At 36.7% G+C, this 25182-nt stretch overlaps 2 protein-coding genes across 2 annotated transcripts; one reads left to right on the plus strand and one right to left on the minus strand.

Moving 5' to 3' along the window:
* The first annotated feature begins 19029 nt into the window (after nucleotides 1–19029).
* On the plus strand, nucleotides 19030–21392 carry LOC105967746 (putative inactive receptor kinase At1g48480). Its single transcript, XM_088826887.1, has 2 exons — nucleotides 19030–20575; nucleotides 20650–21392. The coding sequence occupies exons 1-2, from the start codon at nucleotides 19231–19233 to the stop codon at nucleotides 21189–21191; spliced, it is 1887 nt and encodes a 628-aa protein (XP_088683013.1). The 5' UTR covers nucleotides 19030–19230; the 3' UTR covers nucleotides 21192–21392.
* Nucleotides 21393–21795: 403 nt separating this feature from the next.
* LOC105967745 (putative inactive receptor kinase RLK902) lies at nucleotides 21796–23524 on the minus strand. The gene is made up of 2 exons (XM_012992361.2): nucleotides 23143–23524; nucleotides 21796–22364 (listed from the first exon to the last, which is right to left on the minus strand). The coding sequence occupies exons 1-2, from the start codon at nucleotides 23498–23500 to the stop codon at nucleotides 21796–21798; spliced, it is 927 nt and encodes a 308-aa protein (XP_012847815.2). The 5' UTR covers nucleotides 23501–23524.
* Between the last annotated feature and the right edge of the window lie 1658 nt (nucleotides 23525–25182).

The raw sequence follows: 25182 nt of genomic DNA on the forward strand, positions 1-25182 counted from the left end.
ATTTTTACGCCGTTCTTGTACACAACTCGAACTCCATGTTTTCTTCACAACAGCTTCTCTCCGCGAACCTTGACCTTCTTCAAGGCTAAACTTCCTTCAGAAATGCGGATGAACTCTCCCGGGATCTATACAGCAACACTGTATATGCTGGCACAAGATTTCCAATTCCTTAGCCGGAAATTTATGTGGCTATGAAAGAGGGATTAAGTGGAACATAATTGACTGGGTGGTAGAGTGGTGGAAACGCTTCTTTCTTTCATATTTTTGACCTTAGCTCCATGGAACAATATGTTACTGCTGGAAACACGGAAGAATTGAAATCTTAGATCAAAACACATTATGTATGGATGGTATGAACTGCCCAAACACGAATTCTTGCACAGCGAACAACCAGTTCAGATATTCACGACCAAGAAGTACTAGATTCTCTTTCGGATAGGCCCTGAAAGGAGAAGGAAGGGTGGAATGCCAAAAGGCGTCTATTATTGAATTGACCCGACCCGATAGTACCCGTTTTAGGAACGTCCAGTGCCAAAGTCACTGAATGGGTAAGTCGCCAATCCCTGGACCACCCCAACGATATGTTAGCACACTGCAACGAGGGCACAATACTACTTTACAACCTGCCCTAGCACGACAACAATACGATGAGAGGGTTTTCTCCAATAAAAGTGCATGGATCTTCAATGACTTGTGAGGCTTTATAAAGGCACAAACTTAGCCTCCCAAACCCTTGCTTGATCTCTAAGAAATCGTATAACTAGGTAAGTAGAATCCTAGCCGATTTCTAACTCTATTGTAGATAAGTACAAAGATACCTAACTAGAATAAGATACATAAAAGTAACTCAAAGTCTTAATAAGAATATAACAAACATAGGACTCTAACTAATTCCAAAAAATAATCATGAAAATAAATCTTTGCCAATCTTTTAATTCCAAAAACTTAGCGGATTTCCTCGATCTTCAATAATTGGAAATCTAGTGCCAAAAATACCTCTTCCAAAAATAATAAAATTCAAATCAAATGTCATCGATGCGGCAGAAAGGGGCACATAAGGAAATATTGCCGTGCTAAGTTGAATCAATGAAACTTAGCTGAATCCGAGAAAAAAGATTATTCACATAAAAACGAAGAGGATTGGACGAGATGCTTTGTTGCTGAGAAAAAACCCGTCCTTGCGTTGGCTTCAATCAATTTTTCGAAAGATTGTATAGTAGACTCATCTTGTGGCCACCACGTAACAAGAGATGATTCCAAGTTCACCAAATTCCGCCATTATGATAGTAACGAAGCTATTGTTATGGTAGATAATTCGGTTCACCCAGTGCGAAATGAAGGTGTCGTGATCATTGGAGAAAACAAATAAGATGTCTCGGTCACATTAAACAGTGTGTTTCATGTCCCCGAGGTGAAGAAGCACCTCTTATAAGTAGCCAACGTAGTGGATTCTGGAAACTACGTCTTGTTTGGACCAGATAGTGTAAATTTTATGCGTAATATTAAGGTGCTAAAAGCTGATGTTCTTCACACTGATAAGAGAGTTGATGATTTATTTGTTTTATCATCTTCATCTTCGTATATTAAAAAAATTAGCACCAGCGAAAATACCTTGCTTTGGCATTCTAGATTTAGGTATCTTAACATGAATAAACTAAAAATAATGGTGCAAAAGAATTTGTTTGATGGTTTACCAAATTTGAGTAACTTTGCCGGTGAATTTTTTTGTGAATGATGCCAATATGGTGAGGCACATCGTCTTTTGTTTGATAACTCTCTTTCTATATAAAAAGCTCCCTTAGAGCTCATTCATACCGACTTAATGGGTCCAACTAAGAAAACTATCGGGTAGCAAAAATGACTTTGGTTCAAGTTGTTATTACTTTAGCAACAAGCATGGATTGGAAGCTCAGTCAACTTGATGTAAAAAAATGCGTTTTTATATGATGATCTTGATAAGGATATATATGGAGTAGCCTTCCAGGTATGTTTGTTTCTCAGAGCAGATCTAAATTTTGTTTGCTAGCTTCATAAAGCTCTTTACGGATTGAAACAAGCTCCGCAAGCTTGGTAAGAAAAATTGTTTAGTTGTTTCAATTTTGTGGATATTTTGCTTCCAATTCCGATCAAAGTTTGTTCGTCAAAAGGGCGGGAATCTACATATAGTTGTTCATTTATATGTAGAGAACATGATTGTAACATGAAATGATGAACATGAAGTCGCAAAATTACAAGAACATCTTTCAATCCATTTTGATATGAAAAACTAGGGGGAGCTAAATCATTTTCTTGGTCTGGAAGTGGAGAATTTCAAAGAAGGTATCACCCCGACTAAAAAAACTATGCAAAGAAACTTGTTGGCAGATTTTTGTCCACCTATAGCAAGAAATTAGCAACTCCACTTGAGGTTAATGTGAAGTTGACACAAGAAGAATGTTCTCTTTTATCGGATGCCCAGCCTTACCGCGCTCTCGTGGGAAGTACTCTTTACTTAACCATTACTACAAGGCCAGACATCGCATTTTCCGTGGGGCTCATAAATAGATTCGTGCAATCTCCAAGGAAGTTGTATTTGGAAAGAGAATACTTAAATATGTTTAGAATACAACATATATGGCGCTAGTTTGTGAGACAGTAGCATATTTTTCCTTGACTGGATTTACGGATGCGGACTTGGGAGGTAATTTGGACAATCGAAGGTCTACATTTGGGTATGTTTTCCATTGTGGTCCAGCAAGTGTTTCATGGTGCAGCAAAAAAAAAAAAAAAAAAGATAGTGCTTCGCTTTCGACGATCGAGGCAGAGTACAAGGCTTTATCTTTGGCTGCCCAACAATATGTTTGGCTTCGAAGACTTTTGGAAGATTTCCATTATCCTATTGTCAGACAAACACCACTATACGAAGATAATTCAATTGCCATAAAACTTGCAATATTGAAAGAACCAAATATTGAGTTGGAGCATCACCCTATTCAAGAAAAGATTCTTGATGGATTTATCTCGGCACTTGAAGTTTGCAGCAGTGAAAATATTGTCAAAATCTTCTCCAAATCTCTATCAAAAGGACCATTCGAGAAGTTACGAGCTAAGCTCGGTTTACCTTCAAAAAGATTGCTTTAAGGGGAGTATTGGGGAGTATTAAAAGTGATTAAATCTGAATTTTTGAAAATTAAATATTAATTAAAGTCTTGCACAGTGTTTTAGGTGTCTCTTCGGTTTACCTCTGTAGCTTTCTAGACAGATGCTAGAGTCTTCTATTATTCAGAATTAGAAGAGTCGTCTGTGTTTGTAAGTGAATGACAAGAATGCTACTCTACAGTTGTATCCATAAACATAATTAATAGTTGCTCTTTCCATTATCTAGAAGTTGTCTCATTCTTTCTAATTGTTTGTTTGAGATTTTGGGATAGTGAACTTATTTCACTACTGTAACTTTACAATGGATACACCCGGATCAGTCAACTCGAGTTCAGATCTTCTTACTGTGGATAGGGTTGTGGTTGCAAAAGAGATATCAGCTCACTCAATCAAGTCAGACATATTTCGACGGATTCAACTGGTAAAAGACTGCACCTATTTATACTAGTCTAGGCGTATGAGGTGCATGTATTACATTGAATAAGATTTATCATGAATATTAGATAAACATGTATCTAACTATTCATGTATTTGTTTATTCGTGTATCCTATTATACATTATACATACATGTGGATACACTTCTAGAAAGTACATTAATATTTCAACAGTTCTCAGCTCTCCCGAATTCGTCTCAATTCCATTGTATACGCACTTTTCTGAGATAAGCAAGTTCATGCTCGAAAGTATTTGCACTAATTGTTGGGACAAACTGCCAATTATTCTTAATAAAGTGATCAAAATTCTGATGATCAACCCACAACCTTTGAAAAACCCCCTGATATTCCTAGGGTGCATCTGACTGAAGCTAGTGAGTAAATGAACATGATCAGTCTCAATCTTGTCCAGAAGTTTAACCTTGATCGAACTAACATATGCAACATCATCAACGTTCAACAAGACATGATCAATACATTGTGATATTCTATGTCTCCCCTTTGATTGTTACATCAAGTAAATAAATTTCCCTCAAAGTGATAGAAGGTGAATATTTGGAGAGAAGAGAGAGTAATGATCTCTCACGTTTATTGTGATATATATATTACTTGTGTGAAAACCCTAACCCTTTACACAAGAGAACTAGGAGATATACATACCAATAATACAATATTTATCTATAATATATATATTAATAAAGATACATAAAGATACGGCTAATATATATAAAGATACGGCTAATATTCCCCCGCAGTCGAAACGGGAGATGGGCGAACGTGCAGACTGGAGACGAATTCTCGAAAGAGAGGGGCCGGAAGTCCTTTGGTGAAGACGTCAGCGAACTGATGTGTGGACGGGACGTGGAGGACACGAATGTGTCCCAAGGCAACTTTGTCCCGGACGAAGTGTATGTCAAGTTCCACGTGTTTGGTGCGCGCATGTTGAACCGGGTTGCTGGATAGGTAGACAGCACTGATATTGTCGCAACAGACAATCGTTGCTTTCGTCGGTGGACATAGTAGTTCGGTCAGGAGGTTACGCACCCATGTCGTTTCAGCAACGGCATTAGCTACAGCCCGGTATTCGGCCTCCGCACTTGAATGAGAAATTGTCACTTGCCGTTTAGAGGAGAAAGAGATAAGGTTGTCGCCTAGAAAGACACAATAGCCCGAAGTGGATCGGCGAGTGTCAGGCCATCCACCCCAATCGGCATCAGAGTACGCAATAAGAGACATGTCTCTAGAGCGGTAGAAGTGAAGCGTGTAGTCAAGAGTGCCGCGAAGATATCGTAAGATTCTTTTGAGGGCTGCCATGTGAGCTTCCTTTGGATCATGCATGAAAAGACAAATTTGTTGCACGGCATAGGAGATGTCTGGCCGTGTGAAAGTGAGATATTGAAGAGCGCCGGCAAGACTTCGGTAGAGAGAAGGGTCGGCGACAGAGGGGCCAGAGTTGGCAGAAAGCTTTGTTTTGGTATCCGCTGGGGTGAGGCATGGGTTGCATGAAGTCATCTTAGCACGTTCAAGGATCTCCTCGGCATATTTACGTTGAGAGAGGAACATCCCCTCGGACGAGCGTGTAACAGATATGCCAAGGAAGTAGTGTAGGGGGCCGAGGTCCTTCATAGCAAATTCTTGGTGGAGTTTGGTAATGATGGACTGAAGAGTGGCTATGCTGGAAGCTGTCAGAACTATGTCGTCATCATACAGTAGGAGGTAGGCAACTGCAGAGTCAGTGCGATACACAAAGAGGGAGGTGTCCGATTTGCACTCGATAAATCAAAGAGAGGTGATGTAGCCGGAAAATCTCTTGTACCACGCACGTGGTGTCTGTTTGAGACCATAAAGAGCCTTGCGAAGACGACATACATGAGTAGGACGAGTAGGGTCAACAAAGCCAGGTGGTTGTTCGCAGTACACTGTTTCAGAGAGGTTGCCGTAGAGGAATGCATTCTTAACGTCGAGTTGATGGACCGGCCAAGAGTGAGAGGTAGCAATGCTGAGAACTATCCGAACAGTTGTTGGTTTGACCACCGGACTGAATGTTTCTTCGAAATCAATACCAGGCCGTTGATCAAAACTGCGAACAACCCATCGTGCTTTATACCGTTCCAATGAACCATCAGCCTTGAATTTCTGCTTATATAACCACTTGCCACTGATAACATTAGTAGAAAGGGGGCGGGGCACAATATCCCATGTGTTATTTTTAATCAAAGCAGTATATTCCTCAAGCATGGCCATACGCCAGTTTGGATCAAGGAGGGCATGGCGATATGTAGTGGGAGTTGGGGATGAGGTAGACACGGTAAGAGAAAAAGGGATTTTGGGCTTGTGAATACCGGCCTTGCTGCGTGTCAGCATAGGATGGTTGGGTGGGGGTGAGGAAGCGGGAGGGGGAGGCTGTGGTTCTGCTGGGTGTGGAGGTTCGGCCAGGTTGAGGGGCATGGGTGGAGTTGAGGGAGGACTGTCGGACGAACTGTTGGGACAGTTGGAGGAGACAGTAGGTGGTTCTGTAGTGTTGTTGGACGAACTGTTGGGACAGTTGTGTGAAACAGTAGGTTGGACTGGTTTAGGCTGAGGAAGAAGGAGAAGTGGGTGCAGGGGTTCGATCATATTAGAGGTGGGGGAGTTGTGGGATGAGTTGGTGGATTCAGCAAATGGAAAACGACTTTCATCAAAGATCACATGACGGGAGATAATGATTCGACCGGTTGATCGATCGAGGCAACGATAGCCTTTGTGCGATGAGGGGTGACCAAGGTAGACACAAGGAGTAGAGCGAGGGGCGAGTTTGTGAGGGGTGGTGGCGGTTAAATTAGGATAACAGAGACAACCGAAGACACGAAGGTGAGAGTAGGTGGGTTTTGATTTGTATAGGGATTCATGTGGCGTGCAATTTTGTGTGGATTTGGTAGGGAGGATGTTGATGAGATGTGTAGCCATATGAAGGGCTTCGACCCAATAGGTGGGGGGAAGGGAAGCTTGAAAGAGAAGTGAGCGGATCATGTTTGTGATGGTGCGGATCATGCGTTCAGCATGTCCGTTTTGAGGTGAAGAGTGGGGACATAAGAAACGGTGTAAGATACCGTGTTTGGCAAAGTATGTTTGAAAATAGGTATTTTTTAATTCATATCCATTATCGCATTGTAAAGCTTCAATGGGGTGCTGAAATTGGGTTTGTATAAGTTTGTGAAACTGTTGGAACAGTGAGAAAACATCGGATTTATAGTGTATGGGGAAAGTCTATGTATAGTGGGTGAAATCATCTATTAATACGAGGTAATATTTGAAATCAGAAATACTAGAAATAGGAGACGTCCATAAATCAGCATGAATAATTTCAAAAGGTGCAACGGTAATAGAATGACTAGTAAAGAAAGGTAAGCGAGAATGTTTGCCTAATTGACAAGCATTACAAATAGACTCCCGTGGGTCTTTGGTACTAGAAATAAAATTGGAAGAAAAAAGACGAGTCATGACAGGGTTTCCCGGGTGACCGAGACGACGATGCCATGTAGAGGAGACAGGTGTGGTGTGAGCAAGGAGGGCGGTTGCGGATGGGCTGGGAGAAGGGGCGCCAATGGGGTATAAATCACCGGAGCTATTGCACCTGAGGATGACTGCTCTGGTATGAAGGTCCTTCACAGAAAAGCCATAAGGGTCAAATTCAACTGAACATGAATTATCTCTAGTGAATTTTCGGACAGACACAAGGTTCTTAATGATGTGAGGAGTAACATAGACATTGGTTAAACGAAACGGGGTAGAGGGTAGGATGGTGTGGCCAATTTTAAGGATAGGAACAGTGGAGCCATTACCAACGATGACATTCTTGGGGAAATTATTACTAGGATTAAAAATAAAATGGAAATTACCTGAGTGAGGTGCCATGTGAGATGAGGCGCCCATGTCCATAAACCACCGAGGTTCGCTCGATGACTGAAGAGTCAACGTGTTGAGATGAGTGGCAAGATTTGTTGGCTGTAGGGGACCACTGTTTGATGAACTGTTTGAACAGTTCACGTGCTGTTGAGGAGGATAATTGTAGGCAGTGGAGGAGTGGCCAGGTGTCGGATCTTGCTGTCCAACGAAATAAGCATGAGCTGTAGGAGCATGACAAGGACCAGGAGAGCCTGGGGGGGTCCAAGAATTGATGACGATGTCTGAGGTGTATAAGGGGCCCGCCAAGGTTGCGATTGGTTATGAAATTGATTATAACCGTAGTGTTGCATCGGATGTCGTGACTGACCACGACCACCACGACGGTTTGTGCGACCGCCACCTCGCTGATTGCGCCAAGAACCACCACCTCGATAATTACTGGGAGTGTTGGGCCAACTGTTGGAACTGTTCGGCCAACTGTTGGAACTGTTGGGGCGAGATGCGTAGAGAACAGTAGGGGTCTGCTCCGGTTCAGCAATGCGATGTTCTTCCATCTGGAGTAGTGAACGTGTTTGGAGAAAAGATGGCAACGGAGTTTGGAAGGAGATTAGATTGACAATGGTCCCGTAATGTTTTGGTAGACCGTGGAGGGTTTGGAGGACGAGTTGCTTGTCTGACACGGGGTTGCTGACATCTGCCAAGTTGTCGGCAGTGGTTTTGAGAAGTTGACAATAATCATGGATCTCGAGAGATCCTTTCTTTAGGGACTTGAACTGTTCTTCGAGTTGGATGGCCCGATAGTCTTCGTTATCTGTAAAGAGGGAGGCGAGGGCCTTCCACAGATCATGAGCCATTGCGGTTTTGGAGAGAACCATGCTTGAGAGGTCCTCGGTTATGGTGCCATAGATCCAAGACTGGAGGAGGTAATCCGCGCGTTGCCATTCATCGGCAGAGATGTTGGCGGGCTTTTCTTTTCCGAGAAGCAGATCGGTGAGACAGAAGCGGCCTGCGGTGATGATGAAGAAGTGGCTCCACTTTTGATAGTTCGGATTTTTAATATCCAGGGTTACAGGAATAAGAGCTTTGATGTTAGATATAGCATGAGCAAGATGAAAAGGGTTGGAAATCATGGTCGGTGTTGGTGTTTCGTTGGCCATGGTGGATGAAGAGAAGAAGAAAGAACGAGAAAGAAAAAAAAATTGAAGAAGGAGAGAAACGGCGGCTTAGGGTTTTTGGCTTGATACCATGATAGAAGGTGAATATTTGGAGAGAAGAGAGAGTAATGATCTCTCACGTTTATTGTGATATATATATATTACATGTGTGAAAACTCTAATCCTTTACACAAGGGAACTAGGAGATATACATACCAATAATACAATATTTATCTATAATATATATATTAATAAGGATACATAAAGATACGGCTAATATATATAAAGATACGGCTAATACAAAGCTCCATCGATGGTTGGGGTCGTGTTATTCGGGTTATGACCCGATCGGACCCAGCTTTACCCAATCGGGACGAATAATTTGTTACTGTTATGGGTTTCGACGGGCTCGGATACCCTAAAGCCACAAATCTAGTCGGGTTCGTGTATTGATATTCCTACCGAAAATCCGATCAGGTAACCAACTAATTTAAAAAAAGTAAAAGAAAATATTTAAAACCAAGGAAAGAAGCATTATTTTATTCTACATGAGTTCTTAATGTTGTTGTTAGGGTTGTTCATGGGTTGATTTTACCCGCAAACAAATCATTTTCAACCATGTTTATTGGCAGATGATCAACCATCAACCAACCCATTAAAGGTGGGTCGATATGTCAACCAACACATGATAGATGGGTCGGTTGTTAGTTTGTAATATGTTAAAAAGTTGATTCCTCGGGCATTATAGGTCAGCCAAATTTATTTATTTATTATTATTTTATATGTTCTAATTAAAAGTTTTATATTATTTTCTCTAATTCCATAATCTTTGTTTAAAAAAATATTTGACCTAAACTCTAATCTATAATTATGTAATTTGGATGAATTATCAATATCATTACTCATTCCTCTTATCGTCTTCCAACATCTCTGTCATAGCCATCAGCCCGCCGCTAGCAATTCTTCTCTAACCATCACCAGCCTTTTTGTATTGTGCTATTGTTGAACAATTATGTTTAGTTGAAATTTTCATTTATTTGTTTTAACATTGTGAAACCCGTTATATATGTTGGAAGACATGTAGTGTTATTTTAATAACTAATATAGTATTAATTATTAACTATTAAGATTTGTATGTTTTGGACGTTCGATTATACTAGTAATGGATATCTAATATATTTTTGATTATTTATTTTATCTTGCAGTGCATATGTTGCGTGCAGAAGATGAATGGGAGACTACACTGAAACACGTGGAATTTCACAATGTGTTTTTAACTCTCTTACTTTCAAATTAAATTTTAGTTATGACTAAGTATAATGCTTAGTGAGCTAAGTATAATACTTAGTGGGCTAAGTAGTGCTTAGTGGGTTAAATTGTTGATATTATTTTAACTACTAAGCTAACCCACTAACCCATGTTCTTGAGTGCTCTTGTAGTCGGTTTTCTTGCAGATCATGGGCTGAGGAGTGGAAGCTTGGAATGTCTATAAATACCGACTTCAAGACTCAAGGAATGTTAGGGATTCTAAGAAACAAAAACCGTGAGCTGAAAAGAATACATGAGAGTATTAGTGTGTTTTTAGAATCTGTTGTACGTACTACTCATGAGTACATTCTTTGAAGTCTAGATTTTTAGTATATATTTTTGTTTCTAGATTTGGTTGTAAGAATGATCAGTATAGTGATTCATTCATAAGGAAGAAGTTTTTGTACTTCTTCTCTTTGTATTCTTGTAATATTGTTTTAATATAAGTTTTACATCCTTTAAAAAGGGCAAGTTCACAAGTTATACTTGTGAACATTTTTAAATCTGAGTATTGTTTTAATATTTCCGCTGCATGTTTATACAAGTGTCATAACACTTAATATAACACATCTGTATTAAACGAATTCGGGACCATAAATTCTTTCAATTGGCATCAAGAGCCAACACTTGACGTATATTAAGTGTTTGTTCCTATTTTTTTTCAGAAACGAATTCGTGATGGATACTCAGATGACTACTTCTATGCGACCTCCTGTACTTGATGGCACAAACTACACCTACTGGAAAGTCAACATGAGGGCATACATCAAAGCCATGGATGAGAGAGCCTCGAGATCTATTCTTACTAGATGGAAGCCACCAACTATAACAGATGCGGATGGGGATGTATTTCCAACACCAGAATTACGGTGGACAACATACGATCTATCAAATGCCAACCAAAACTCAAAAGCGTTAAATGCAATCTTTAATTCAGTAGATTTAACAATGTTTAAATTGATCTCACTGTGCACTTCTGCGAAGGATGCATGGGAGGTTCTTCAGTTACACTGTGAAGGATCAGACAGTGTCAGAAGAACTAAGCTCACATTACTCTCTTCCAAATTTGAGAGACTGGGGATGGAAGAAACTGAAACAATTTCTGAATACAGTGAGAAATGATTGATTTAGCTAACGAATTTCAATCCTTAGGTGGTCCTTTGAGCAATGAGACACTGGTAAACAAGGTACTGAGAACTCTTTTAGAAAGATTCAGCATAACAGTTACAACAATTGAGGAGGCCAAAGACACATCATCTCTACGACTGGACGAATTAATTGGTAGCTTAAAGTCTAGAGATATGAACTTTAAAGATCAGAGAAAATGAGAAAAGGTAAGGCCATCTCAAATGCACTCCAGGCAGAATTAGAAAAGGAAGAAGTTGCTCCGGAGTATGATGATGATGCAGAGGAATGTCTCAACAATGTGGCATTTCAGATTCAGAAATTCAAAGGGGCATACAGACGAAGTGGAATCAAGCCCAGACAGTAGAGAAATAGAAGCGGATCCAACCAAACACGGCACTACGTCTCCTCAGAATCACATTTCAATTTGCAAAAAGAAACCCTGTAATGTTGGAAGTAGCCAAACTCGAATTTCAATTCAACCACCTCGTGTAGGAGAGACTAAACCTTCTTTTGTTTCTTTAAAGTTTGATCAAACAAAAGCAAGAAATGCATTGGTTTTTTGGTTGGTTGTTGATGAGCTTTCTTTTAAAGCAATTGAGAACCCTAATTTTAAGTTTCTTATGCCGATTATATGTCCAATGTTTATGGTTCCATTATGAAAGACTATAACTAGGAACATACATGTCGTGTACATAGAAGAATCGTGCAAGTTAAAGACTTTCATCAACTCTAGCTCAAAGAATATCCCTATGTTGGATTTTTATTGTGTTGCTCATGTTCTATACTGTGGTTCGAAATTAGGATTGGCTTTTTTTTCCTTCTTGTTTTTGTATGAAAAAATGGTTATGTATGTACAAGGTAATAAGCCTAATGACACTACTGAATTTTGAATATCGACATTATTGCTGAAATAAGCGTAATAATGACACTACTGAATTTCGAATATCAACATTATTGCCAAATATTGGTGCTGCAAGAGGGAGAAAAAAAAATGATCCACCCCGATTATTTCGGGTAGGGTTCGGGTAATGATTTATATGCCAAAAATCCGAATAACCCGAGCCGACTCGAAGGTCGCATCTGTCAACCCTGGCATCCAACAAAAACTCATTAAACTCTTGCACCCCTGGTACGTGAGTGTTGGATCCTCCGTTCTTGTCATCCAGAGACTTGATGGTATTGAAGTAGTTGCCCCTTAAAATTCATGGATCCTTGATATTATTGTTGAGCCGAGCCAAATAATCCCACAAAATCAACCTATCCTACCGATTACACTTAGCATAAACAAATTAAGGACATCTTGCGAGTGTAGAAATTATCCAAAGATACTTCCACCGTCATACATTGAGCATAAATTTTCGTAGGTTGCAAGGTCACATAATCTTTTTAAAAAATCGAAATATATGGATTGCCGTGGATCGGAGATAATTCGTAAAACCAATTTGTTTGGCAACATTAGAAATTTTGTATTCATTATGTAATTTTTGGGTTCCGGAATAGCCACAATATACGGCTTATGTTGAAAATAGTATTACAATTTTTAAGTACAATAAGGATTGAGGGTTCCTTATTCCATTATATTTCATATGAGAAATGACATGAGGAAACAATGGGGGTGGTTCGTTGCATGTTTTTCTTTTCCGGGTCTACTCACTTTGCTTTCGACCTTTGGTGGCGACTTATGTTTTCCCCCCAAAGATTTTTCCATGTAAAGACCTCCAATTAATCCACCACACGTTCCAGCTGTTACATTCGGGTTACCCTAGGACTGTTCTAGCGTTTACTACTTTTATATGTAAGATACATGAAAATAAAATTTTATAATATTTATCTTAAAGAAAACATAAAATTGGAATTTCAGAGAGAAAAAAAGAATAGAAAATTTGTCGAGAGAACTTTTTTGTAAGAAAATTAGTAGAGGAAAAAAGTATTAAAAAAAAACTAGTAGAGAAAAAAATTATAATATTTACAAAGATAAATAAGATAAGATTATAGTACCTTAGGATTGACAAACGTTTAATCCTTTATATATACATATATATAATTCAATAAAACATTTGTATGAAAAATAAATTAATATGATCCGGTGAAATTATATTGCCCTGTCTCCAACCTGGGAAATTCTATGCTACACCTGGTGAATATAAGCAGGCACACTAATTAATAAGATTTCCACTACGGGTTCAGTTATGGCCCAATGGGTTTTAGAAATATAATTATAAAATAAATAAAAAAGGACACATGTCAAGAAAAGAGCCACCCGGTACGGTGTGTAGCATCGTATTCCCCCTCCAACCCTATAGGCCGTACGTGTCTTTACCCCAGCTTGTCGGTCAGTCCATCCCTCAAGTTGCAGTGATGAGGCAGGAAAACGCATAATATCTTATCTCTAAGAATTTTGGCTATGTTCTTAGTTTGTAGTATTGCTTTATGCAGGAAACAGAAGATGTGGCAGCCGCGCATGTTTGGTATCAATTATTAATTAATTATTATACAGAACATACATTTTCTTTTAATTTCTTTTTTTAATTATAACCAAGCAGTGCACAGTGCACATGCTTAGTACGTAGCATGAAAAGGTCCAATTATATATCTTGTCGTTTTATAATAAAAGTAACCACTTGTTATTCATATCGAGGTTGAAAACACTAATTCCCACACAATATTAATCGACATTTATTCCAAATATTCCAACATACACTGACCTACTTACTCATCTTTAATCTCAAGTGTGTGTCTGAATCTGATTACTGATTATTAATATATATATATATATATATATATATGATAATTGATAAGTCGTCTCGATCTTTTGTTTGGTTCGATTGTCGTTAGCTTCCTGCATGTTAGGTCTAATCTTACTCAACATGGATCCTAAACCAACCACATCTAACATAACAATTATTAATTAAATATATATCTAAATGCATGCAACCAACCAGATCTAACAATTATTAAATATCTAAATGCATGCAGTGTATATATATATATATATGTTTCTTTAATATCTTACACTAATTAACCAAGTAGCAAAGTTATAAGTTATATGGCTGAAATATTGGTGGGGGGCTTAATTAAACACATGGAGGTCTAGGGGCAGTGCCCGAAACCAATATCATTGTATAATTGATGTAGAGAGTGAATAATATATATGGTCTATTAATTTTGTTAATTATGGCCGAGTAGAATTATGTTATTATCAAATTAATAAAATGTGAATGTCCAAGTTCAATTAATTTTTGTAAAGTGAGAAAATATAATTTCAACTATTCTTTGCTTCTCTCTTGTTTTGCAACAATTACATTTATTTTAGAAAATATTCCATGTTTTGGATTGATTATGCTAGATGTTAACAAGAATGTTAAGGGGAGGTTCATATTGGGACAATTTTAAATTTTAGAAGATATATAAAGGATGATACTGATGCATTTTAAAGATGATGGACTAAAGTGAGATCAAATATATGTTTAAGGGACTATAACATAGATTTGGCCTAAAAAAACATGGTCGTTTGACCATTTAGTTTGTAGTCTTGTAGGGGTAGAGCAGGTGCATTTCCTATCGCTCCCCATCCCCTTCTTCCTTGTCTTTTTTCTTTTTCGTTTCCTTTTGTTTATGAGTTTTTTTTATGCGTAAATATCTGGTCAACCATCTTTATTATTTTAGTTTCAGCTCTATATTTCTTTTGCCAATAAACTCACTCACTTAATATGTATTATAAATAAAATATAATATATACGACAAAATTACCCCCAACCCTTTAAACTCAACTCCTAATTGTAATCCCAATTTAACTTCAATTTCATCAATTTTGACCATAAATATCCAATTTACTTTTATTTCAGCCCGTGTTTCTGACGTTGATTTTTTTTTCCAGGTCTGCTTTTTCCGTCGCCGGTTCCCAGCGTTGATTTTTTTTTCCCTAAAATTTTTGTTTGCTTCTTTTACGCCCACCGCTGAACGTCAACCGTTATTGTACTGTCATTGACGGTAATTGTACTGGCGCTGACAGTAATTGTATTACAGTTGATAGTACAATTACATAATTGTATTGTCGTTACCAGGACAATTACTATGAACACAATAATATTAATGTCAACCACATCAATATTATTATTTTTTGGGCATCTTTATTTTGCTTGATTTGTTGATCAGTCAACAGACGGTAAAATTAATCTAAACAAATAATATTACTGTCAACGACATCAATATTATTTGTTTTTTCCTGGTCTTTTTATTTTGTTTGATTTGTTGACCGATTAATGTAATAATATTACCGTCTACTATAGTAATATTACTGTAAACACAATAATATGTGGTTGAAGGTAATATTACTATCGTACAATAATATTAGTGTGGTTGACAGTAATAGTATTGTTAACCACATCAATATTAAATTCTTTTGACTTTTTATTATGTTTGTCTCTATTGAACGGTCAACATATATATTACTATATTACACATAATAGTGATTTTTGTTGTATTAATATTACTGAGCTAGAGAATAATATAACAATATTACTGTGCTAAAAAGTAATATAGTTAATATTACTGCATTAAACATTAATATTATTAATATGACTGTCAACCGCAGTAATATTACTGTTTAAAGGAGCCAAAAAATGTTGAAGAAAAACTAATTCAAAAAATTTAAAAAAAGAAAAAAAAAAAAAAAAAACGCCGCCATAGGTCGGCTTTAACCGTCGGTCAACGGCGATAGAAAAAAAAGTCAACACTGGAGATCGGCGAAAAAGGCTGACATAAAAAATCAACGCAGGAGACCGGCGGTCAATGACTACGATGGGCGAAATTGTAGTCAAAATTGAATAATTTGTGAAATTTTGGGCAAATTGAGGTTAAATTGAATTAAATGCTGAAATTGGAGCGTATTAAACTATGACGAGGTATTTTAGTGTTTTACACACCTCTAGACATTGTCTGGACTTTTTTATAAAAAAGTTTTTTGTCTGAACTCTTTATAAATAAGTAGCTCATAATGGACTTATTTATAATAGACTATTCGTTATTTTGTGTTTTAAAAATGTAATTTTTTTTTAAACTTTAAACAAAAATTTAATTTAAATCAAATATTTTAACATTATTCAGGGGTGTTTAAGTCTTTACACTTATAAACTAATTTTATAAATCAATTTAAGTGATCTAATTATCTTCATCAGAGAGCCCATAACCATTTTAATATTGAGGCTATTTGACAAACTCCCCTCATTGAATTTCGACTTCATGATAAATTTATTTTATTAATTGATATTTGACATAAACTTATTTGACTCAAATTATACGAAATGCCCCTATCATACTCTCTCTCCAAAATAACTCCTCACAAATCTCACGTCATTTAAGTTTTTTTTTTTTTGTATTCTTTTATTTTCAGAAAAAATATTTTTTTTTTGATTTCGATTTTAAAACAAAATATTGCTTTTATTTTATTTCAGTTTTTCTTATATTGAGTTTTATTTTTATTTTTCCACGAGGTTTAAAAAAATATGATTTTTAACGCACAATTTCATTTTATTTTTTTGTTTTTTTTTTATTTCAATTTTTTTTTTCTACCAGGGTTATGAAAATTAAAATCCACTATATATTCATCGGAAACTACGACAAATTTATCGAAAACCACTGTAAAATTACCGCAAAATTCATTGTAAAATTAACGTAATCCACTTTAATATTAACATAATCCAAAACAAACTTATCGAAATCCACTAAAACATACGTAATCCACTATAACAGAACTTAAAAAATAACAAACAAAAAAAAAATCTAAATTCACTATTCGTAAATCCACTATTCAAAAATTCACTATTTGAAACGTAAACCATTACTATGTCCAGGAAAAAGTGCAAGACCAGTATACCACCACCAACTAGGCCAACGAGGTCACTAAATCAATCTGAAAACAAAAAAAAAATTAATTAACAAATGAAAACCAATTTCCAAAAGCAAACCTTGTTGTCACACCATCATTGGTGGGAACAAAATCTGAGAAACTTTCGTAAACATATTCTTTCCAACTTACTAATATTGTATAAATTTGTTGAAATCGAGAATTAATGAGGAAACAACAATGAAAACCACTATGTATAAACAACTATATAAAAATGAAAACCACTCTATATAAACATGAAAACCACTTTTTATACTTATCGAAATCCACTATAAAACCACTACGTATACTTATCAATCTCTAAGAATCAAACCTCTTTAGAAATCTAAGTAAGGGCATGAGATTGGACAATCTTATCCTTTAATTTTCCATCATACAAATATTTAACACCATAAAAATTAGAAAAATATATCTAACCAATTTTCTACCCATGGATGAATTCGCAATCCACCACCAACATGAGTCACTTTTCTTCTTGTTGTTGGGTCCTAATCATCAATACAAAACACACGGAATATAAAGCTTAAATTTAAATAAAAACATTAATTAGATAAAAATGTCATTGTATCGTTAAACATAAAATGAAAAAAAAAAAACGGATACATATCAACACAAATCTCCAATGGATAAACTCCAAGGGATGTTCATGTATGGAGACCCAAACCCCAAACCCACACCAACAATCAATACAAATCTTAATAAATAAAACCCGAAATACCTGAAATCTGAAACCTCAAATTCACACCGTCAATCAATACAAATCACTGCAAAACCAATGATCCTCGTTCTACGTGGTAGTATGGGTGTAGGTGGGTGCCTGGTGTGATCGTGACTCGTACGACAAACAGCAGGGCTGTAGGTGGGGACGTGGGTTGTGTTAGGCAGAAAAAAAAATGAGAGAAAGACTATTCTGTCTAGCGGTTAGTTTAAACTTTAAAAAGATGGGAAAGGGTATTATAGTGAAATTATATTATTTTTAATATTTAAAAAATAATTTAGATTTATCTTGAAAATGGAAAAAATATTTAGACTCCTCATAATTGTACAATGCAAATGATGGGTTTTGTGAAATTATCCCTTTAATATATGGATTTGTACTCCAAAGTATAAAAGTTTCATTTTGGAGGGTCTAGCCAATTATGCCAATTCTAAAACACCGGTTAAATGTTATAAAAGTATATACATAACAAGTGAAACCCATGATTTAAGGAAATTGAGACAGCATACATACGGTTTTATAAATGCTAAACTCGATGAAATTTATTAGATCATGCATTATTGATCTACGCATAATAGTACACACATCAATATGTTTGTGTAGTTAATGAGCAGTTATTTGTAAAGAACAATAACAGGAAATCACCAAATACAGTAAATCATATACATCCTTTTAAACTAGTTGGCGCACACTCCAATCAAGATGAACTAGTTTTTTAGATGTTTTTATCAAGGTTGTAAAAAACGGTACTCGGGTCGGAAGCGGTCAGGGACCGACTCATAATTAATCGGTGCGGCGGTGATTAATCGGTGATAAATCTGAAATAAATCGGTTTTTAAAATTTAATATAACATATTTCTAGATATTATTTATAAATACTCAAAACATATATAAAAAGATATTTAAACATAGTTATATTCCATCATGTATATATCCTAATAACATAATAAAAGTTTAATAATAATAAGATCATAATACATAAATATTCTAATAAAATATAAATAAAAATGCAATTTTTTTGAATTTACATTTATTCTTGAACGTTCCTGTCATACATCATTAGTTCTTTAAGAATAACAGTAAACGTAAACAAAATAAAACATAAACTCATATTTTTTATTATTAAAATCTCAACTTTTATTTTGAATTAAAAAAAAAAAAAAAAAAAAAAAAAAACCGATTTTTTGCCGATTTTTGCCACCGATGTTTGGCCCGCCACAAAGGTTTGACCGCCTCAAACTGCCTCACAGGCAAAAAACCGATTTTTCAAACATTTACATTAAATCGTAAAGATTTTGGACCGCCTCCGCTTTGGAGACCGATTAATCAGCGGCCTCAGCTGATTTTTAGAACACTGATTTTTATACGGCTACATAAATTTCTTCCCAGACTTTTATATTAGACTTTTATATTCCACGCGGGAGGAAAAAGAAAGAAAGAAAGAAAGAAAAGAAAAAATAAAGAGATGACCTTTGACTGCGCTATATTACCATTTACCAAGAAATTAGAATACTGAGTTCTCCCACCACCATATATATGCGCTTCTTCTCTTTGCACGAATGAATGAATTAATGGTTCCCTTCTTCTTCCTCTTCCTCTCCCTACTTCATTTCCTCTCTCCCGTATTCTCCGACGACCGCCTCGCCCTCCTCCGCCTTCAATCCGCCGTCCGCGGCCGCACTCTCCAATGGAACACCACCTCCGCCACCCCATGCTCCTGGGAAGGCGTCAAATGCGACACCACCACCAACCGCGTCGTATCCCTCCGCCTCCCCGGCGACGGCCTCACCGGCCAGCTCCCGCAGTACTCCATCGGAAACCTAACCGAACTGAGAGCCCTCAGCCTCAGGGACAACTCCCTCTCCGGCCCCATCCCTTCCGACTTGTCCTCGTGCACCCATCTCCAGGACCTCCACCTCCAAGGAAACAACCTCTCCGGCGAAATTCCGACCGGCTTCTTCGCCCTGACGGAACTCGCACGCGTCAATTTGGCGGGAAACAGCTTTTCCGGCGCTCTGTCGCCGTCAGGGTTCAACGGCCTGACCAAGCTGACAACCTTGTACTTGGAGAACAATCAATTCGCAGGGCCACTTCCAGATCTGAACCGCCTCCTCCATCTTACGAATTTCAACGTTTCGTTTAACGGATTACTGACCGGTTCGATTCCGTCGAGCTTAGGCACTACTCATTCTTCTCGGTCTTTTCTCGGAACCTCTCTCTGCGGCGGACCACTTGTTCCTTGTTCCAATAGTAGTAGTAATAATAATAATAATAATCTTTCCGGCGGAGCAATAGCCGGAATAGCAATAGGATCAATGGTGGTTTTAGTTTTAGTTTTTGTACTTATATTCATCTCATGGAGAAAATACACAACAATTAATGGAACAAGCCCTTCTGAGATGACGAGTAAAGGGTCACCGTTGCCGTTTTCTCCGGTGAAGCCGCCCGAGCGGCAGAGTTGGAATGTCCCTCAGTCGTCATCTATTGTAGTGATAGAAGAAGACAGCCGGTCGGACAGTAGTTTCTCGAGCGATATACGAGCGAAGGAGAGATTGAGGGCGGCAATCAAGAATGGCGGGAATGATGGTTTGGTGTTTTTCGGTGAAGAGGATGGGTTCGAAGGTTTCGGGTTACAGGAGCTGCTGAGGGCGTCGGCTCAGGTGATGGGGAAGGGGACGGTTGGATCGACTTACAAGGCGTATTTGGACAGCGGGGTTGAAGTTATTGTGAAGAGGTTGAAAAGTGTTTCTGTTTCGGAGAAAGAGTTTAAGGATAAAATGGAGGAGTTTGCATCTTTGGTGCATGAGAATTTGGAGCCTCTTAGAGGTTACTTTTATGGTAGAGATGAGAAGCTTCTTATATATGATTCCTTGTCGAATGGAAGCTTGTCCTCGCTCCTGCACGGTGACCGTCTCTCTCTCTCTCTCTCTCTCATGTGTTTATGTTTCTCATAGCTTATATATTGATTAATTAAACAGGGAATAACAAGCGACAACTCTCGTGGGAAACGAGGGCCAAAATAGCACTTGGAGCCGCAAGCGGAATCAACTACCTCCACTCGGTAAACTCTGGAACCGCACACGGCAACATCAACTCATCCAACGTTTTCCTCACCGACAACTTGGAAGCACGTGTATCCGAGTTTGGCCTAACGGAGCTCGTGTCCTCTGTTCCAAACTCGAATGGCTACCGAGCCCCTGAAGTGAACGATTCTCGCAAGATTTCGCAAAAGGCCGATGTGTACAGCTTCGGGATCGTGCTCTTGGAGTTGCTCACCGGAAAGGCACCCGACCATGTTTTGACCGAAGAAGGGATCGAACTTCCCAATTGGGTCAATTCGGTTGTTCAAGAGAAGTGGACTATTGAAGTGTTTGATCCCGATTTGTTAGTTGAGTACGAAAATCTTGATGAGAAAATGGTGCATTTGTTGCATATCGCGATTACGTGCACTGCTCTGCTTCCCGATAAGAGACCGTCCATGCTGGAGGTTACGCAACGCATCCGTGAAATTTGTGGTTGATAATTTTTTTTTAATCTTGTTTAGTAGTGAAACAACATGTTGAGAGCTTTTAAATTTTTTTTTTTCGTCGTTCACTTTCGGTTTAAGGGTTGATTATTAGGTTGATTTTATTGTACATTGTTAATACAGTTGATTGTTCTTCTTTGCCAACAGAACGGTTGAAATAAAAATGAGTCGAATCATGGCATATTACAAGTTTAAGGAGTGATTCACATGCACGAGCTAGGTTCGGTTCGGTTCGGTTCGGTTTTTGTCACAACTTTATATAGCTTTCGTTTTGAAACCTTCTCTTTAGTTCTTTGATTCGTTTCACTTATCTTAATTCCTTCTACAATTGAAAACAACTATATGTACTAAATAAGTAAAAAACAAATGATAGATAAATGACCAATCGGAGAAAATGCTTTCAAACATAATGCAAATTGAACATTTTTCGTAATTTGATCTTACCTCAAAGGATGTCAGTAGGAATGCATATTATATAATATTTTGAATCAGGGAAAACTGTTTTATTATATATCTATATTATGACGTTATATCAGTAAAAAATTAAATAAATCTCAGTTGAAAATTCCAGAAAAAATGAAACCACAAAAATTAATAATCATGGTTTGAAATTACAAGTTTCCCTTATCCGGTTTGTTACACCATCCATGGAAGGCCTATTACATTGATACTCAAACGTACAACAAACTGCAATTTGCAACAACCGAACCATTTGCTCTCCAACCCAACTCTCTTTGTACTCATGCAGTGCACTATCAAACACTTCAATTATGGGCTTTTCTTGGAAAATCGAGCGCACCCATTTCGGCAAATCAGTCCCCTTGTCATTCACTAACGGCGCTTTACCGGTTAGCAGTTCCAACAGGACCACTCCAAAGGCGTAAACATCAGATTTATGGGAAACAGTATTTAAGTTTGTTACCTCAGGCGCACGGTATCCTTGTGCAATTGCCGTTTTCGAGTCTAGTGTGGCGAGTTGTGCCATGCAATATTCGGAAATTTGTACGCTATGACGGTCATTATAGTGGGAGATGAATATGTTTGACGACCTAATATTTCCGTGACAAATATTGGAGGGTTGGGAGTGAAGGTAGCTAATCCCACGAGCGATACCGTAAGCAATGCTGCTCCTTTCTTCCCAACTGAGAGGAATCTTTATTGCACTACCTTTGTGCCATAAAGAAAATACTTGATCAGATCATTTTGGAAAGATATGTGATAAATGTCGTTTCAGTTTTCGTAATACTGTTACGACTTCAAACGTGATTTTGACCATGCTTTAAGTTGAATTTTGCAAATCTCAAAACATGGAATTTGTAGTTCTTTGAGTCAGTTTTCTAATCCAACTTGAATCAGCAAGAGTCGATATTGGATAAGAAAGATATATATGAATCAATGAAGACAACCCAAGACTTTGATGTTTTGAGTTATCTAAAATTCAAAATGCGACTCATTCATGCATAACTTTATCACCTGACATCTCATCTAGTTGATTCAAGTTGAATTAAAAAGAGATATCTCAAAGGAATACACTTTCCGTTTTTCGAATTTTTCCAAAATCTGACTAGAAAAATGTCAAAATCACATTTGAAGTAAAAAAACAGTATTAGTAAAATTGAAACGACATTAAACATTTTTATTTTTGAGAACTGAATAAAGTATTATTGTGCTTTTGTGTTCAGCTTGTCAATGTCACAAGGGTATTGCACTAATTTTGTCAACTCCTACTAAATTTTACAACAAAAATAAAATTTATTTTGTTTTCGTTGTCATCAGAAACAGAGGTTTTATGAAAAAATTAAACATAAGACCATAATGAACAAGGCAAGAGAATCCGATAAACATGAATGAATTGGGTCCTTAAATAACGAATTAATTTCCTTAATATTTAGAAACAAAAAAAACGACGCTAATCAAGATTATTAGATATCGAAGTTTGTCTCACCATGTAAAGCAGAAGCTAAGCTTGAGAGGTGCTTGTAGTCATGTAGAAGAAGTCTCTCATTCATATGACAGCAATACGCTTTAAGAGGAAGCAAGTTGTCATGACCGGCCGCCATTTTCGCCAATTCTTTAACCTTTGCAGCGAAATCAATCTCGGGCAAACAAACACCTTTCAATCTTTTGACGGCAACGAAAGCTTTGCCGGGAAGCTGAGCCTTGAAAGTAGTTCCGAAAGTACCCCTGCCTAGAACGTGCGCATTCGAATACAACAACGTCTCTAATCCGCACTCTTCGTATTCGGATCCTTTGAGGAATATTAATTTACTACTGCTCATGTCTGTTGATTTGTTCCATGCCATTTTTTTTTTTTTTTTGATTTGTAACTGTTGAGATAGTAAGGTTTTTTCTTTGTATTTTTTCCTTCAACTTATAGAGACTTGGAAAAAACTCTTCAAACTCTTCAATAGCAAGGATGAAAGGGTCAATATGTGAATAAAGTAAAACAAATATTATAGTTCAAATGTTAGTGTAAATTAACAAACGAAAAAATAATCCTGATGTATTATTGAATTAGGATATTAATTAATTAATTAATTAATTATTTTAATAGGAGCTAGTGGCTATTTAATTAAAGAACAATTATTTCATTAATGTATGATAGTCTAATATATATATAATTACATTTCCTCTTACATTGTAAAGGTGAACGAAAGCATTTAGATTCTGAGGAAACTTTCTCTTGATTCTGCGGGTGTCATTGTAGGATTTTCTTCATTCATGAAGGACTTTATTGTAATATATTTGATTAATACAAGAATTTACAAGCTTTCAAAATATGAAATAATTATGATATCGAAAACAAATTTGAGTTTTAGTTCGTAGTGTAATATCACAAATTTAATTTAGGGGTCAATATAATTTTAGAAACATGATTGATTTAGGACGTTTGACTAAACTTATAAGATGTTAAAAAGAACTTTGAACATGTTTTAAGAGCTTATAAATACTTTCAGGGTGTTTTGTAAATTTTTTTAAAAAATCTAAAAAATTAAAAAAATAAGCTGATGACTCACAAATAAGTTTTGTTTAATAAATACCGCTATTCTACATTTTTTTATTTAAGATCTTATAATAAATAGAATAGCTTATAAGCTCATTATCCAAAAATTTTAAAAATTAATTTCAAAAATAAGACGTAACAACTTATTATATCTTAAAAAATAAAACAGCTTAGCAGACTTAAAAATATATCAGTGTTTAAAATAAGTTTATCCAAACAGAAACTCAAGGTTATTGCAACTAATTCAAAGGATATATATATATATATATATATATATATATATATATATATATATATATATATATATATTCTTGTCTTAGATATGTTATCATTTTCATTAGGCAATTGTGAATTATAATTTGAGGAGAATAAATATAATTTTGTAATTAACCATATGCTAATCACCTTAGTTTGACTTTGATCTAGTGTTGTATTACTTAATTTAGTCAAACCTATCCCTCAATCAAAAGGACGTGGCAAGGTGATTGCATACGTGCAGGTTATAATGGCAGCTCATCTTCTTTATTTTGCAAAATTGGCACCACATTATAATGATTAATGAGTTAATTGCTATTGTACCACTCGTCCACCCCCACCCCCCCTAACCCACCCCAACCCATAAAAGAAGAAAAAAAAAGAAAAAAAAAAGAAAAAAAGAAGAAAAGGAATATTATTACAAAAATTCCTGTACATGTGGGATCGAGGTTGTAAGAATCTTCCGAAACAAAAAATTTCCACAGCTTACCAAAAATATAAATATTCTTCCAGACAGATAATGCAATTGGCCATGATTCCCAAAGTCAAATTTTTTATTTATTTTTTTAATCAACACGTATCTAGAGAAAACTTAGGCCTGGGTTTGTTTATTCGAAAAAGGAATATACTAAATATAATCAATTACCAGTTTCATTATTTTACTATTTGATGATGTTGATGTTATGAATCTGTAGCCAGCCATTGTCACATCTGAAGGGGCCTCCG

Source organism: Erythranthe guttata, chromosome 12 (assembly GCF_056151865.1).
Source record: "Erythranthe guttata isolate IM_541 chromosome 12, IM_541, whole genome shotgun sequence".
NCBI classification, from domain to species: domain Eukaryota; kingdom Viridiplantae; phylum Streptophyta; class Magnoliopsida; order Lamiales; family Phrymaceae; genus Erythranthe; species Erythranthe guttata.

What these genes read in the sequence shown, in the direction of transcription:
- LOC105967745 (XM_012992361.2), bottom strand. Translation starts at nt 23,500, where the DNA reads ATGGCATGGAACAAATCAACAGACATGAGCAGTAGTAAATTAATATTC. An exon ending in CTTAGCTTCTGCTTTACATG is followed by an intron (nt 22,365 to 23,142) that starts GTGAGACAAACT and finishes TATGGCACAAAG; the next exon opens with GTAGTGCAATAAAGATTCCT.
- LOC105967746 (XM_088826887.1), top strand. Translation starts at nt 19,231, where the DNA reads ATGAATGAATTAATGGTTCCCTTCTTCTTCCTCTTCCTCTCCCTACTT. An exon ending in CTTGTCCTCGCTCCTGCACG is followed by an intron (nt 20,576 to 20,649) that starts GTGACCGTCTCT and finishes TTAATTAAACAG; the next exon opens with GGAATAACAAGCGACAACTC.